Source organism: Leptodactylus fuscus, chromosome 7 (assembly GCF_031893055.1).
Source record: "Leptodactylus fuscus isolate aLepFus1 chromosome 7, aLepFus1.hap2, whole genome shotgun sequence".
NCBI classification, from domain to species: Eukaryota; Metazoa; Chordata; class Amphibia; order Anura; family Leptodactylidae; genus Leptodactylus; species Leptodactylus fuscus.
The window spans coordinates 37,274,465-37,292,844 of NC_134271.1; the positions used below are offsets into that span (position 1 = coordinate 37,274,465).

General features: G+C 41.9%; 1 protein-coding gene across 2 annotated transcripts in view; it reads left to right on the top strand.

Annotated features, from left to right (window-relative positions):
* The window catches only part of RIPOR1 (RHO family interacting cell polarization regulator 1), a 120,754-nt gene extending 102,689 nt beyond the window's left edge, over positions 1-18,065 (top strand). The window contains exons 20-23 of one of the 2 annotated variants that reach the window (XM_075281773.1): positions 639-835; positions 7,654-7,737; positions 11,023-11,113; positions 16,504-18,065. In XM_075281773.1, coding sequence (XP_075137874.1) covers positions 639-835; positions 7,654-7,737; positions 11,023-11,113; positions 16,504-16,601 — 470 coding nt within the window. In that variant the 3' untranslated portion in view covers positions 16,602-18,065. The remainder of the gene's footprint in view (positions 1-638; positions 836-7,653; positions 7,738-11,022; positions 11,114-16,503) is intronic. The other variant, XM_075281774.1, reaches the window with a different exon arrangement.
* The last annotated feature ends 315 nt before the right edge of the window (positions 18,066-18,380 follow it).

An 18,380-nucleotide genomic window follows, 5' to 3' on the forward strand; every position in this document is an offset into this window, starting at 1 on the left:
ACAGGGCCGGCGTTAAGGGGAGGGGGGGGGTGTCAAACTGGGCAAGTGTCCAGGGCCCCTGACTCCAAAGGGGCCGCGGGATCAGGGGAGCCCTAGTTACAAGTGTATTGGTAACTACTTTCTCATCTTCAAATGCAAGAAATCATTCAAATGATCCTGTTCACCGTTTCTTTTTTACAAAAACAAAATTTGGCCGGAAAGCCCTTTTAAAGACCCCTGTAATCCCCTCAATCTGTAGATCAATAAATGTGAATCCTGGCTACAATCTTGAGTCTGGAAGCTAGATTATCAATGTACATTCCTGAGAAAACTTGCTTAGACTGAGGCCACATAGGATAGGTATGCTGCATAATGTCCACAGTCATGTCATGCATGATGTAATATACGGTCTCACCCTAATGAGTCATAGACTTCTGAACCATTGCAAAGGCTGAAAAAAATTTTGAAGATTTTTTTTATCCTGCAATGTGTGGATGGGATTTATTTCATCTTCATCCCCTCTCCTCACTTACACATAGCTGAAGACAGGTGGTCCACCGAGAGAACTCCCTGCGTGTCTCTGACATTAAAAGACTTTTGCTTTTGGTAGAATATAGCATTCATTTAAACGTTTAATATAATGAACTTTTTCTTTTCAGTATTGTTAGTGCAAAAATTGAATTCAGATGATCAGAATGTTGTTCTAAAAGCCATGAAGAGAGTATCTGAGGACAGTATACAGAAGGAAGGTTTCAAGACTTTAAGCCTTTTACTGACTAATGGAAATAGCAGAGTTATTGCAGCTGCATCTTCATTGCTTAAAAGTTTCTCTGATCATCAATCTTTTAGGAAAAAGGTAAGCACAATCTTTTTCTATATTTGCCTAGTCAATAATTTTGCAACAAACTTTGTCTCCATCAATATATCTAATAAAAGAAATAGGTTTCTTTCTGCTCTTATCAAACCGTTTTCTTGCTTTCTCTTCCTTTATTAAACTGGCTTTCACTCTGAAAATTCTGCTGTATCCATCTCAAGGCGGACTACATTTTACAAGACACAGATTACACGTCCATAAAAGTCTATGGGGAGTGGAAAAGATGGAAAGAGCAGAGGAATAGTTTAATGTGACGCTGGAGCTAAATAGGAACTTTATATTACAGTACCAAAATAGTCAGTACTTCTCTGTATGTCCCGGAGCTATTTTTGAGTGAGGCAGAGACAGTTATGGAGCAGATTCTCTCGTATCTCCAGTTATTAAAAATTTTTCAGAAATGCAAAGGGAATTTGAAACTTTGTAATACATCTTATGCAAATCTGTTTCCCTTTTAATTTAATAGGCTGTCCCCCCCCCCCCCCATATGTCTTTATCATCTTATTTACATCAAATCTAAAGACGTATCTAGCTCACACACGGAACTTGATGGGGTAGAGGAGGATATTACCGTAGTTGATTTATTGCCTCATTCTTCCACAAGGCACAAATCTACAGATCATATGTGTGCGCATTGTACTGTACAGACATACATGTGTAAGTACACATTAGACATACACATTACACTTAATTAATGTATACATTATTCACATAAACACACATGGATGTGCATATTAAAGAGGACCTTTCATCAGATCGGGCACATGCAGTTCTATATACTGCTGGAAAGCTGACAGTGCGCTGAATTCAGCGCACTGTCGGCTTTCCCAATCTGTGCCCGGTGTAAAGCGCTATCGGTCCCGGGACCGTAGCGCTTTAGTGTCTGAAGGGCGTTTCTGACAGTTAGCCAGGGACGCCCTTCTGCCCAGCAGCGCCTATCGCGCTGTACTGTGGAGCGGGGAGGAACGCCCCCTCCCTCTGCTCGTCCATAGACTAGTATTATCAGGAGGGGAGAGGGCGTTCCTCCCCAATCCACAGTACAGCGCGATAGGCGCTGCTGGGCAGAAGGGCGTCCCTGGCTAAGTGTCACAAACGCCCTTCTGACTGTAAAGCGCTACGGTACCGGGACCGATAGCGCTTTACACTGGGCACAGATCGGGAAAGCTTTCCAGCAGTATATAAAACTGCATGTGCCCGATCAGATGAAAGTTCCTCTTTAAGCACACCCCATTATACATTATGTAAACATTAAGTACATGTGCATTTACACTACATGTGCATTTACACATTATATAAATATAGTACGTTAATATACTTATTTTGTGTCCTATAAAACCTGATCAAAGGAGGAGGGAACATATAGGACAGAGGCTCCTTTCTGTTGATCTTCACTTGTCTTGTAGGATCTCTTGGCATCCTTTCCCTCTACTCTGTTCCTGACTGCTTAACTGCTGCTATGTATTGAATGCCCACAGCCTAAGTATTGTAGCCCTCCTTTATCAACCTTTTGCCTGCTCCAAGTTTCCAATATACACTATTCATAATACACTAAATCAAAATAATAGCAAAACAAATATTTACATCAACCATACTACACCCTCCTCTAAAACACCATACAAAATATACATCGAACCTAAAAAGAAATATATGAAAAATAAAAAAATAAAATAAATAAAAATATAACAATAATAAAGTAATATAAATATAATTCAATAATATATGAAAAAAGAAGCATAAATATATAAAAGTATAATATACTTTATTGCAAAACAAGTTTAAAAATACAAGTCCCACAGTAAAAAAAAAAAAAAAGAAAAAAGAACAACATATGCGGATCAATCAAAACATATACAAACAGAATCATGTATAATGTGCTATTAGATTCATACCCATCATATGTATAATGTAGAATATCAGACACTGTATAACATACTCTGCCTACATTAGAGATTCCAGTGCGTCTAATGCAGGGGTCTCAAACTCAACTCAGCATGTGGGCTGCAGAGCAAGATCCCAGCCAGTCAGCGGGCCGCACCGCGGCAAATTTAGCTCCACCAACTTTGTTGACTCCGCCCATTCATTTTTCATGTGCCCCCACACTGTATAATCCTCCTACAGTCACCCGTAAACTATATGCCCCCCTTCCATCTTTCCCCCAGTTACATATACACCCTTCATCTGCCCCCCCAGATTCATGTCCCTCCATCTCTGCCCCCAAATTCATTTCCCTCCATCTCTGCCCCCAAATTCATTTCCCTCCATCTCTGCCCCCAGTTTCATGTCCCCCCATCTCTGCCCCCAGTTTCATGTCCCTCCATCTCTACCCCCAGATTCATGTCCCTCCATCTCTGCCCCCAGATTCATGTCCCCCCATCTCTGCCCCCAGATTCATGTCCCCCCATCTCTGCCCCCAGATTCATGTCCCTCCATCTCTGCCCCCAGATTCATGGTCCCCCCATCTCTGCCCCCAGATTCATGTCCCCCCATCTCTGCCCCCAGATTCATGTCCCCCCATCTCTGCCCCCAGATTCATGTCCCCTCATCTCTGCCCCCAGATTCATGTCCCTCCATCTCTACCCCCAGATTCATGTCCCCTCCATCTCTGCCCCCAGATTCATGTCCCTTCCATCTCTGCCCCCAGATTCATGTCTCCACATCTCTGCCCCCATATTCATGTCCTCTCCATCTCTGCCCCAGTGTCATGCCGTTCTCCCATCATCTGCCCCCAGTGTCATGCCGTTCTCCCCCCTCCCATCATCTGCCCCCAGTGTCATGAGCCCCTTCATTCCACCTCAATGTTTAAAGAGGACCTTTCACCATTTTGCCCACAGGCAGTACTATACACTGCCGGAAAGCTGGACGAGTACTGCGAGCATAGGGAGGGGGGAGTTCCTCCCGGCTCTCACAGCACAGCGCGATTGGCTGCGCTGTGAAGAAGGACATCTCTGACTGAGTGGCAGAAACTCCCTTCTGACCATAGAAGAGCTACAGTACCGGACCGTAAGCTCTTCACACTGGGCCCACATCGGGAAAGCCGACAGTGCGCTGAACTCAGTGCACTGTCAGCTTTCCGGCAGTATATAGTACTGCCTGTGGGCAAAATGGTGAAAGGTCCTCTTTAACACACAAAAAAAACACTTATACTCACCATCCAACGCTCCCCCGCCGCGCTCTGCAGTTTCACTAATAGACCTGTAGGCGCGATGTGATGATGTGACGTCATCACATCGCGCCTATATGTCCACTAGCCAGAACGTAGCGGCCCACACAAGCCTAGGGACGCCGGATGCGCGTTGAATACATTGCGAGATGATTATATCCACTAGCCGCTAGTGGATATAATCATTTCGCAATGTATTCAACGCGGATCCGGCGTCCCTAGGCTTGTGTGGGCCGCACAAAACTGTTCGGGGGGCCGCGAGCTTGAGACCCCTGGTCTAATGTCTTGTGCAAAAGGGGCAGGGATTGCAGGCAGGAGCCCCTAGCCAAGTAGTGTCAGAACGTTTTCATCCAAGTCATGGATCCATGGAGATGGTGCGCCCTAGAGCAGGGAGACCCAACACCCCATCTATACAAGGCTGGGCTAGAATCAAGTTCAAGAAAAAAAAAAAAAAAAAATCAATGGACCCAAAATTGATATGACATATATAAAAATTCATAAAACCTAAAACTATCTTATATACTAAGCATATCATAATAAAAGGTCTCATTGTGTATATAAATTTAATTAAATGGTGCAATTTTTAATTAATACGCATCATATTTTATTCTGATGTACTTAGTACATCGCATAATGTATTGTGATATGTTTTCAGAATTTTACATGTATTAAACAACCCTGCTACTTTTCTGTGAGACTCTGATAATATTATATTATACTATATGTATTATTCTATTTGTATATGTTTGTTTGGGCAACGTATGTCCTCCTTTTTTTATATATTTTTTTTTTAAGCTGTGGGACTTGTATTTTTAGACTAGTTTTGCAATAGTAAATTATATTTTTAAAGTAAAAAGTAAAAGTAAATTATATTTTTATATATTTAGGCTTCTTTACATCTTTTTCTTTTTTGGATTGCCTTTCATATTTATAAGGAAAATGTTTGTTTTTGTACTGTTAGCCAGTGGGTAGGAAATATAAAAAAACAAAAAACTTGAGTCTTCAGTAGTTGATGCCTTTTTTAATGGCTAACTAATAATGATGGTAGATTACAACGTTTCCAAGCTCTCTGCTTCTTCTTCAGGTATATCTAAAAATAATTTCTGAATGCTGCATATTTATGTACAAGAGGAACACATATGAATAGAACTCTAGGAGGGAGGGTAGTTAGTTTAGTTGTATAACCAATAACCTTCTTCTACCCCCCCCCTCCTAGAACTCTATTCCTATGTGTCCCTCTCGTACATAAATATGAATCCTTCAGAAATTGTTTTTAGATATACCTGAAGAAGAAGCAGAGAGCTTTGAAACGTTGTAATCTACCATCATTATTAGTGAGCCATTAAAAAAAGGTATCAACTACTGAAGACTCGAGTTATTAGTTTTTTTTTTATCTTTCATATTTATGCATTATCACAGTATCCTTAAAAATACTGCCACAAAATTGTTTCTAGAAACATTAGTGTTTCTTGCTTATTTCACTGGGGGACAAAGCACCATCGGTATAGTCCTGGCCACTAGGAGACTGACAGTAGGATAATGAAAAGACACTGTGCTAGTCAGTTTGAATCTAGTTTCTTAAGAGGCAGACACGACCTAACTGGGGTCTTTCTTTCTTACATCGTTTTTATTTTTCCTTTTCATTCAGGTGCAGAGGGGTCTTCAGCGTATACGCCACACTAGTCTTCACCCCCCTGTGGGCACAGTGCTCTGCAAAAGAGCACCTCACAGGTTACGTAGTCCCCGCTCCACACTCGCTGCACCTGCAGCTCGATTACCAGTGACCCCATTCCCGCATGCGAGGTCCTACCAAGGGGGTGACGCCCTAGCGTCGTCTCCTCCTTTTCATTACAGTGACAAGGAGGAGCCTTCCAGTGACTTATGCTCTGTGAAGCCCAAAACGGAGCTGAAACTTCTAGTCCAGGTCCTCTGGCACTCTTGTTCCGAGCTTCCCAGGTTTTTTCTCCACCATTCTAAACTGCAGGTTTTTTTTTCTCCAGGCCTCCTCCACTGTGCTGTGGTGAGGTGTCATTGGTCCTTTGTCTGGAAGGACCTCCTTCCTTTCCTGGTCCTGAAGAGGCTTAACAAGGCTTGTCCGTGGGGCAACACGGTAGCTCAGTGGTTAGCACTGCAGCCTTGCAGCGCTGGAGTCCTCCATACGAATCCCACCAGAGCAACATCTGCAAGGAGTTTGTATGTTCTCCCTATGTTTGTGTGGATTTCCTCCCATTCTACAAAAGACATACTGATAGGAGAAAAAATTAATAAAAATGTACATTGTGATCCCTATATGGGGCTCACAATCTACATTTAGAAAAAAAAAAGGCTTGTCCGTATCAGCAAGCTCCACTTGTAGTCCTACGATTGGTGGTGGCATCCGGTCTGGTGACTAACTGTCACCCATTGCTTTGCAGTGACACTCTCCTTCTAGCCATCCTCCGTTGCAAAGGAACTGTCGTGGTTATGCACCTGGATGTCCTCTAAGTGAAAACTCCCTCCAGGATGGTCATTCCTACAACTGGTGGATTGCCTTGAACCACTGTTACTGATTTCACATGGCATTCTCTGGGCATGTTTCTTGATTCTCCCCAAGTTTTCTTCTGGGTCCCGGATTCAGTGTGTCCGGCCTTCTGAGGATCCCTTTGTGCTCTATTCGCTCCTGCCTGTGAGTCCTGGGTAAGGTGGTCATGCCCTTCGAGGCTCTGCCTTTGGCTCAGTTCCTGACAAGCCCTTGCAATTGGTCTTTCTGGGCCACTGAAAGTAGTCTTGTCCAGCTCATTTGCCTGTCCTCCTGCCTTCCCAGGTTTCCTGCAGGCTTCTTGCTTAGCTCTCCTCCCCAGGTCTCTTTCAGGGGGTTTCCTCCCCTGCCCACCTCCCCCTCCCTGTCACCAGTCTCCCAGCCAGTGTTCCTTCACAGTTAAGGGCCTGCAGTCCATAGAATGCCCTCATCCAGATCTACTTCTGGAAATGGGGGCCATCTTTCTAGCCCTGTCTCATTGGACCTTTCTCCTCCAAGGGCATCTGGTCAGTGTCCTGACTGGCAGCTCCGCCACAGTCGCCTACTTGAACCTTCCGGTTAGCTCCCGAACACTGTTTGGTCTTCTGGACACCTCCCGCCCTCTTCAGTGGGTAGGGCGTCTTGTTTCGGCTATTTCGTAGGTCCCCATTTCAGATGTGGAGCATTGGGTGGAAGCCGCCCTAAGCTGAAATAGTCTCAATCTTGGAGTGTGGTCGCTTCATCAGTGGATTGTTCTCTTGCGATGCTCTTGGATGGGCATGCCAGATGCCCCTCTTCATTTACCACCGTATTTTTTTTTATTTTTATTTTTTTAAAAAATTTATTGCTTTTTTGTGCGTTTCTCCTACTGCTGCAGTACAAACTGACTAGCACAGTGCCTGTGAAAGGGATATAGTCCAGAGGCAGAGCTGACAGCTTTTTATTCTCCTAGTGGCCAGGTCTGTACCCATGGCGCTGTGTCCCTCAGTGAATACAACATGAAAAGGATTTTATGGCGAGTATTAAAAAAAAAAAAAAAAAAATCTAATTTTTGCAGTACCCAAAAATAGCGAAATACACAGTCACCCAAAATAAGATGTAGATAATAAATATCTAGGTCCTCTTCTGAACATGTGTGTTTTGCAGGCTCTTGTGTCTTACTTGGAGCAGTTGGAAGATGAAGATGTACACGTGCGTGTTGCAGGTTGTGCTGCACTCGGATGTTTAAAGGTAAGAAACTTGGTCAAAATTAAAGTACAGTTATTGATAAGTCTGCTACATTGATCAGCGTGTTATTCTTAGTATCTTGAAATAGTTAAGAGTTCTAGAATACCTTCAGTTAAGAATAAGAACTTCAGTGCTCCTATAGCTTCATGCGTTTTTCCCTTCTTATGACTGCTGCTTGTGCTGCAGACTTTTCCTTCTTCTTAATTCTCTTAAAAGAAATTATTATTATTATTGGTATGTTACAGAAATAGTGCTGTAGCAGTGACATTATTTTTACAAGCTTGTTAGCTGAGACTGCTGTGTTCACACCCCTCACAAAAGTCGAGATAGCCTGTTCAAAACAGTGCAAAGTAGGAGATCTCTCTAAGTGGTTGGTTGTTGGAGCCTGAGGGGGTTATCATCGCAACCAGGAGGCCTTATTCCAAAAGTAGTACACACCAGTAAATGCAGCCTTTAGGGGTAGTACAAGTTGGGGGGCAATCAATCCCCAATGGCTGCCCCCTCACATGTGCTTCCTAATGGTATTAGGTGAAGCACATGTAGGGGGTAACAGAGGAGCTGTCTCCCAAGCACTGCAAGTCACAGCACAATTTTTTTTTGTGCTGTAACTTGAATGCATGGGGACAGCTCTTCTGCCACCCCCTACATGTGCTTCACCTAATACCATTAGGAAGCACATGTGAGGGGGCAGCCATTGGGGATTGATTGCCCCCCAACTTGTACTACTCCTAAAGGCTGCAACCCTGGTCCCAGCATGAATGATCCTGCCAATTGTAACCCCCGTTCCAAAAATAGCTGCTGCACCTCTCACACTTCTCACCACTTGTGTCCTGACTCCCGAATGTCTCCAGCGCCATCCCAGTCCGATCTTCTCCTCCCCCTCCATGAGTGCTTCTCTTTTCACTACTGGCATGAGGTGGGGGAGGGGTGGCTTTCATGGCGGGGGAGGAGAAGATTGGATTGTGATGGTGCTGGAGACATTTGGGAGCCTAGATACAAGTGTATGGGGGCACTCGTCCACATTAGGGAGAGTGTGTGCCTACATAGGCAGTACGGAGACTTACAAGTCGTTCCTGCTCCGCTAGGGATTATGGGTAAAAAATATGCAAATCTATTCTCCTGGATGGAATTAGGAGATCAGAGTGCACTCTGTACACCACCCTATAGAGGGCAGCATCCTTAACATCATGAACGACTCAGTTATAAAGTCTTTTAATCATAATGTGGATTTAATTGCCAAATCAGTATTTCTGTCCCAAAAGGAACAGATTCCCAGCTATGGACAGCACTGTTTCGGCCTATTGGGCCATCCTCAGCATAGCGTAGATACAAGTGGTGAGAAGTGGGGGAGAGGCAGCAATCATTTCTCAAATGAAGGGGGGGGGGGGACAAATGGCAGGATCACTCTTGCTGGGAACATGGAAGTGTGAGGGGCAGCCATTTCAGTAGGACTGGGTTGGAATGAAGGGATTTGGGATTATTTTATGGAGAGATTCGCTGGCTTTTCTTTCCTACAAGACCCTGCGTGGTTTCAGTACGGAAAAATGGGTGGAGTTTTGGCTAATGAAAGAGGGTTACCTCTTCAGGGGATGAACTGACAAGTCATGACAGAATGCTTAAAGAGGTATTCCCATGAACATAATCATATCTATATTTGTAGATAATTAAAGTTAAACATTTTTGCAAATATAAATAGTTAAAAATTCTGCAGCGTTTTAAAGATTTCCTCTAACCATATTAGTGGTGACAGTCTGTTGTCTTGATTATTTGCCAACGGATACAACTACAAATGCAGAAACTTTCTATGGTCTGGGACTTGTGAAAAACCCAGCTATGATTTTCTTATTGTACCTGGGTTATCAGGCAGGGACACTACATGTATGAGAAGATATCCCGGCCACAATAAAGAAATCATAGCTGATTTTCTAACCTTAGAAAGTTCCTGCTTTCATCATTGTATCCATTAGCAACCGATCAAGACAACAAAACTATGACCACAAGATATTTAAAGAAAATCTTTAAAACCCTGCAAAATGTTTAATTACTTATATTTGCAAAAATGATTAACTTTAATTATCTACAAATTTAAAAATAGTTATGTACATGGGAATACCTCTTTAAGCAGCTGCAAATTGCTTGCAACCATTTACATAGAAGACTATAGTAGATTAACAACAACATATCCGCAACCGTTTGTTTTCAAAGTACAGAAAAGCATGGTAGTACACACTTTTTTGTCCGTTTTAAATATAGAGACCATAACAGATTGTTTTATTTTTTGTTGGAGTCAATGGGTCTGCTGACTGATAAGGTTTTATAGCTTTTTACCTCATAAAAACATATCAGTCAGGCGGACCTGTGTGGGGACATTCACACTTGTGCTGCTGTCCACCTGCTGTGATTTTGACAAAATTGCAAGGAAAACAGCTTGGGGACGGTTTGCATATGGTCAGTTTAAAAACCCATTCATTTCAATGGGTTTTTAAGGCAAACTGCCAGTGTCCAAATGCAGCCTCTCCACAATGAAACTGCTTTTTTTGCATGGACACAACGACCAGCATGCCCAACTTTACGTCCGTACAAAAAAAAAGTGGAATCACTGCAGGCGGACAGCAGCACAAGTGTGAACACCCCCTATAACGTGATGTGAAAGTTTAGTGGTAACTTTTTTTTTTTTTGCTAACATGAAGGGGAAGGGGAGGGGGGGAAAATCCCAGTCCTCAAGCTCAGGGAAGGGGCAGACAACCAAAACACCCCCTCCCCAGCATCTACTGCACACAAAAACTACTACTGATGTCAGCTAATGTAATTTTTATTGGTATATATTTTAATTTTTGAAATTTTCCAGTAGCTGGTGCATTTCCCCCCTAGGCTTATACTCGAGTCAATGTTTTTTCCATTTTTTTTGTGGTAAAATTAGGGGCCTCAGGTTATATTCGGGTCGGCTTATACTCGAGTATATGCGGTAATTCATTTCAAAGGAGGCATCTAAAATGGTGAAGTACAGCACTTGGCTTTCTCCTGTACGCCCATTGAAGTGAATTTAGCAGGGCGAAAAGGTGTCTGCATCCAACACTACTTCTCAATGGGAGTAAAATACCCTCATTCTCAAAATCTATGGGGGTCTTAGATAAATTGCTGATCAGTAGGGTCCAACTACTGTTATCCAATGGATAGAAGGTAGATAATTTTCCTTAATGATTTATATGAATATTCATCCAAAAGATGTTCTGTTTAAATCACATTAACTAACATTTGTTTTACATATTTCCTTTTGTACATCCACAGGCCAAAGAAAGCATAGAACAGCTTGTTTATTTGTGCCAAACAGACAAAGAAGAAGTAAAAGAGGCTGCCAAACATAGTCTGATACTTTTTGGTAAGTGATGAGCTGCTAACATGTTTTTTAATTCAGTTCACAGCACCTATCAAACCTTCCTTTTAACCCCTTCCCGACATGCGCCGTAATAGTACGGCGCATGTCGGGTCTATAACCGATTGGAGGCATTAACCCCTCTGGCGCCGCGGTCAAAGGCGCCGGAGGCGCCATTTTCCCGGCGGCGCATGGGCGCCGCCATTTTGCCCGGGATCGCCGGCTCCTGGAGCATGCTCCAGGGCCGACGTCATGTTGCCATGACAGCCGGGAGCCTGTACAAGGCTCCCAGGCTTGTCTGCAAATTGTCTCTTTTGCCTGCAAAAGAGAGGATAATTTTTTGCAATGCATTAGCATTGTAATGCATTGCATTAGTGATCAGACCCCCTGGGGTTCAACACCCCTAGGGAGTCTAATAAATGCAAAAAAAAAAAATTTATATATATATATATATATATATATATATATATATATATATATATATATATATATATAAAATATAAAAAGTATTAAAAGTTCAAATCACCCCCCTTTCCCTAGAACACATAAAAGTAGTTAAAAACTGTGAAACATATACATGTTAGGTATCCCCGCGTCTGAAATCGCCCACTCTACAAATCTATAAAAATATTTTTCCTGTTCGGTAAACGCCGTAGCGGGAAAAATAGTCAAAAGTGCCAAACTGCCGTTTTTTCACTGTTTTGATTCTGATAAAAATTTGAATAAAAAGTGATCAAAGCAATAACATTTCCTGAAAATGGTAGAACTAAAAAGTACACCCGGCCCCGCAAAAAAAGACGCCCTATGCATCCCCGTACACTTACGTATAAAAAAGTTACGGCTGTCGGAATATGGCGACTGTGTTATAAAAAATCCAAAACGGTGTTAAATTTTTTTAAGGGGTCAAAATGTAAATAAAACCATATAAATTTGGTATCCCTGGAACCGTACCGAAACACACAATATAGGGGACATGTCATTTTGGCTGCACAGTGAACGCCGTAAAACCAAAGCCCGTAAGAAAGACGCAGAAATGCATTTTTTCTTCAAATCCACCCCATTCTGAATTTTTTTTCCTGCTTCCCAGTACATTATATAGAATAATTAATGGTGGCATCATGAAGAAAAATTTGTCCCGCAAAAATTAAGACCTCATATGGCTCTGGGAGCGGAGAAATAAAAAAGTTATGGGGTTTAGAAGGAGGGGAGTCAAAAACGAAAATCAAAAAATGCCATCGGCGGGAAGGGGTTAATAGAAAACAGGCTTTAAAACTTCCATTAGCAATTCTATTAATTTCCCTTCCTTTTTTATAGGCCCACTGGTTTTATTCTTGTTTTTCGTTCTCCTTTTCCTGGTATAGTTAATACTATCAATACCGTGTGCCTTTGTCTCGACTTTGGCTGCGGTTCTTTTCTTTGGGTCATTTTGTCCACCGCAAAGTAAAAGGGATTCTACCATTAAAGCAACTTTTTTTTCTAATTGCTACGTCGGAATAGCCTTAAGAAAGGCTATTCATCTCCTACCTTTAGATGTGGTCTCCGTCGCGCCGTTCCTTAGAAATACCGGTACTTACCGGTATGCTATTGAGGTCTCAGCAGCAATGGGGGCGTCCTCCTTCTCCACTTGTCTGTCGTCTTCTTTCTTCGTCATGTCTGACGCCTGCGCAGTCAGCTCTGACAGTGAGACCCTGTTAGAGCCGACTGCACATGCTCAGTAAGGTCCGTACAGCCCTCCGGCATGCGAGTGAACTCATCCAGGCGTCGGAGGGCTGTACGGACCTTACTGAGCATGCGCAGTCGGCTCTAACAGGGTCTCTGCTGTTAAAGGCTACGGAAAGGCTGGCGGCTTCCCTGTAGATAAAATGGTAACAGAAAGTCCGCAGAGGAAAACTCTGAACTTTCTGTTCAAAGCACTGTGGGAAGAACAGTGATGCGTTTGTGCCGCAGTTTTCGCCTAAGGCTAGGTTCAAACCACTACTACATAGTTACATAGTAGATGAGATTGGATGAAGACACAGGTCCATAAATTCTAACCTATAACCCTACAGTGTTGATCCAGAGGAAGACAAAAAAAACTTCCTTAGGCTGATGCCAATTGCCCCAACTCCCTATCCAGAAATCAGTATTAACTTGGGACAAACCTGTTTTTACAAAAATCTAAAACCCTTAACATATTTTTCAATCAAGAAAGGCATCTAGGCCCACCTTGAAATTGCACAATATATCCACCATTACCACATCCTGTGACAGTGAGTTCCATAGCATCACTAAGCCTCTCACCTCTGCCAAATCAGTCCTCTCTGTGCCAAGCTGATGAGATGCAAGTACATGGAAACAGCTGTCCTTGGCTGAGAGACTGTATCTGGTAAAATCCCAGCATCGTTGCAAACAAAGGCCTCTGAGAAGGTCTGTATGATGTTAAAGGGAGCGCCCTCTATAGGTTTTGCTTGACTTAGACTCTGTCTTCCTAATTACATCATATAAGGAAAATGTTTGTTCTCGTACCGTGTTAGCCAGTGGGCAGGAAATATATATATATATATAAAAAAAAACAAAAAAAAACTTGATAGTCTTCAGTAGTTGATACCTTTTTAATGGCTAACTAATAATGATGACAGATTACAACGTTTCGGGAACTTTAGGGTCCTTTCTCAAGTAAATTTAAAACCATTTCTGAAGGATGCATAAACTTCCTGGACGCAGTCATCAAGATACAGGACAACAAAATTGAGACATCGCTGTATCGGAAGCCGATTGACTGACCAACCTACTTAAGATGGGGTAGCTTTCATCCTAAACACATAAAGAACTCCATTGTATACAGCCAGGCCATCAGATACCATCGCATATGTTCGAACCCTGCAGATAGAGACGAACACCTTGGAGGCCTCAAAAACACATTTTTGAGGCAGGGTTACCATCCAAGAACAATTGATAACCAAATCATCAGGGCCACCAGAACACCAAGATCGGATTTATTAAAATACAATACCAAAAAGGAAAACAATTGGGTGCCCCTGGTTGTCACATATAACCCACACCTGGAGACGCTAAGAGGAATCACACGCAAATTACATCCACTACTACAAAAAGACAACTGTCTAAAATCCATATTTCCAGACCCCCCTCTCCTTTGCGACAGACAGCCACAAACCTCAGGAATATGGTTGTTAGCAGCTCACTGTCACCTCCAACACAGGAACATTTCCATGCGGACAGAAAAGGTGCAAAACCTGCCCTCACATACTGACCACCGACAGGATAGAGATACCAAACTCTAACAGGGATTATAAAATCCCAGGTACGTTCACCTGCAACACACCCAATGTAGTGTATTTAATAATATGCACCAAATGTTCCACTGAAAATCTGTATGTTGGAGAGGCCGGACAGCAGCTTAGAATGCATATGAACTCACATCGCCATACAATTAGAGAACGAAGACTTGACCTTCCTGTATCAAAGCATTTTTGCAATGTGGATCATAATATCACCGATCACATGAAAGTTTTGGGAGGGAATTTCAAATCAAAGAGAGAACGACGCATTTATGTGTGTAAATTTATGACCCTGCTTCAAACACTGGAGAGGGGGCTAAATTTGTCACATGGTTTTATGTCATTTTACAGAAATCACTGACCTGAGACCCTGAGAAGTGATAAGGACCTGTAAGTGTTTACATTGTTTCTACCAATTACTAACAACCCTCTACCCTCCTTCCTCCTGGAATTCTATCCCTATGTGCCCTTTTTGTATATAAATAAAACCATTTCTGAAGGATGCATAAATTTACTTGAGAAAGGACCCTAAAGTTCAGAAACGTTGTAATCAGTCATCATTATTAGTTAGCCATTAAAAGGGTAACAACTACTGAAGACTATCAAGTTTTTTTTTTATATTAATTACATCATGGAAGATAGACTTGCACATTCTCAGTCAGCGCCCTCTATTGGTGTGCATACTTGAGGCACTGGCATCCTAATTATTTCATGGAAGTCAGATTTGCATATTCTTCCCATGTTCCTTTGCAGTGGAGCGCTCATGGCTTAATAAGACTCCACACACCTAAATGGTGGACTCTCCCTATGGAGTGACGATATCCCCTCAACCTCGTCTTAAAGTAAAGAGTCTATCTCTGTTGCAAGCTGTATAGGATATTCTGTTGTCACTGTCACAGCCTAGGAGTAAAAGGATCATTAGAAAGCGCCTTGTGCAGTCTATAAATGTATTTTTACATTATTAGATCTCCCCATAGCTATTGTCAGGGTCTGGGGGTTGCTAGGTGGGGTGGCATAGACACACAACTGCAGTTTCTTTAGTCCAAAACCAAAGTAGAGTTTTATTTTCACTCAAAACAAAACGGTAGTGCAGCAACAAAAGGAAAACAATACAAAAATAAATCCCTGCCCAGCTAGGCTCTAACTACACACATCAATAGGTTACCTCACCTCTGATAGCAGATTCAATAGCAAAATTGGATGGTACAAGACACAGTTCCCACAGTGTGACCTTCCAGCAGGCCCTGCAGCCCAGCTGTATCTAAAGTCTTTCCTTTCTGCTGGAGCTGACCTTTTACACCTCACTGACGAGGTCAATCCACAGCAGCTGACACACTGCAGAAACCTCCACAATGTGTGGACTGGAGGGGGTGTGGAATGACACAAAAAAAATCCAGCCCAATACTGAGCATGTAACAAAATGCTCGGCAGACAAAAGCCGACCTCATTAAACTGATCCCTGCTGCTGCTCCTGGGGTCTTCTTCCTGTGGAAATCCCTGCTGCATGTGACCACTGAGACAAATCCGTGGCCTCAGCTGTGTAAGGAAAGGACACGGGATGTCACATGTGGTGGGATCTTGAGCCAAAACAAGACCCTGGAGCAGCAGGACCAAACCACTGTGAGGGACATCAGAGAACCGGGGACAGATGTTTGTTGGAATTTTTTCTGTGGCCTCCACTGTTCATGAGCAATAACTGCTGATATTTGTCATGTCTGTTATGCTATTTAGTCTTTATATTGTCAGGTGGACAGTGTGAAACAGGAAAGGGGATGTTATTCAGAACTCCAATGGGAGGTGGACAGTGTCAGATCTCAGAATTACACTCTCTCCCTGTTACTGCCTGACACCACCCATGTAATAGTACAAAGCCTCAATAGCAATAAATGCATTAACTGCTGATGAAAGGGGGGAGATAAACAAAAAAAAAAAGTCTGAAATCAATGGAGCAGCGCCTATTAAAAGATGCAAAGAGGCGATGAAAGCATCTCTTTAAGAACTGAATGATGATAGCACTTGTACCACATTTTGGCAAAGTATTCATTCATAGCTTCCATGGGATTTTTCTTTTGTGTGTTCCTATTTCAGTTTTGTTTTTTGTTTGTTTCATTAACACAGGAGAAGATGGTAAAATTGCTTGTCGACATTTGGAGGAAACTCTTGGAAGTCTGCCTCGACTTTTTGCACCTGGAGCAATGGCAAGCACAGCATTTTGAACCTACCGGATGTAACATTTTGGAGACTCTATAATGCTACTAGGAGACAAGATGCACATAACAGAGGAATATCAAGATGTGTGCTACATGACAGTATTACTAAAATTTTTACCATGGATAGTTTTGTGGTGGATGCTGGTGGAAAGTTTTTATTTAAATGAGCTACCTCTGACAATTACAATATTTCCTGAAGCTTGTGAGCGAGAGAACAAGAAAAGATCAGTTATGAGCAGCATTTACTACTTAGAGGGGTTTTCTAGCCTATCTTTTGGATAGGTCATCAATCAATGATCAGCAGAGGTTTGATACCTGGAATCCCGTTGATCAGCTGATTGAAGAGACTGCAGGTTTCAGACATGACCTCGAGCTCATAACTGAATTCCAGGCACAGCAAAATACATTGTATAGTTGCTATGCATGGTGTTTTAAGCTCATCCCCATTCACTTGAATGGGACTGAACTGCAAACAAGCCCTAAGACCAATGAATGTGACATCACATGGCCTGTAAAGCGAAAGTGATGCTCACTGCTTGTACATCATTCTATTGATTGGCAGAGGTACCAGCTGTCGGACTCATACCAATGTTTGATTGATGACCTATCCTAAGGATAGGTCATCTATCTTGTAAGCCTGGAAAACCACTTTAATCTTCAAATATACAATCCATATGTTCCATAATTCAATATGCAATCAAATAGCTTGCAAGATGAAGAAATGGCACCTGCTCACTAACTTTTAAACATAGATTTTCTTAACACATATGGCATTACTCTTTATTCTCATAATGAGATTCTTTATTTTCATGCATGCCCTCGCAGTACATGTACAAGTATAACATCTGTGGTATAAGTGCCCACTGATATTTTTGTAAGGAATGCCACTAGTCCATGTGTAGTGCTCTTTGAAACCTAATTCTTTAGTTTTGTTTTTAATGATCTGATGAAACGTTCTGGAAGTCCAATTCAGACTTTGTTTATATCAAATAATCTGACTTTTTACAAGTAAATAAGTCTATCAGAATTTCCCGTTGACAGTGCCATTTTTTTTGTCTAAAATTCTGCTATATATTTATAAATACAGGATATAAATGTGCTGACACTTTCTTGATAAATATTATATATATATGTACATATTAGTTTGTTCTTCAGTTATTTCTTTACTTACCAGTTGTCTGTTTATAAGGGAGTGAATTAAATTAAAGACCAAAGGCAGATGTAAAGTTTATCATTGCTGCCACATCACCAGAAATAATACAGTAAAAAGAATAGGCTCAACCTTCCCTCCGGATACTCCTGGTTGTCTATATTGCGCTTTCACTATTATATCATATTTTCTGCATATTAAAGGTTTTTTATGTTGTTTGCTTTATGACCAAAGCAAATACAGTGTGTCACTTTGAGTTGTTTTTTTTAAAACCAAACCTAAAATGAGAAAAACATCCTTACATGTGGTTTTCTTATTGAACAATTGTGTGTACTGTATTTAATAAAAAAAACACAAACCTTGCAAACATGTTTCTTTGGCGCAGCAAACTATATTTTATCATTTGAAGTAGCAGTCCCGCTTTTCACTCAATTCTGGTCCTCAGTTGTTTCACGTGACATACCTTAATAAATTCCCACCATTGTGACCACTGAAGAATATGAAGACCTATTGTGTTCTTTACCAGTCTTACTAAATTTCCCTGCAGGCAGGAGATGTCTGGGTCACAGCACCAATAAACTATCTGGTTATGTTTAGAGGGTATTACATAAGAATACCCCACAAGTAAAGCTCAG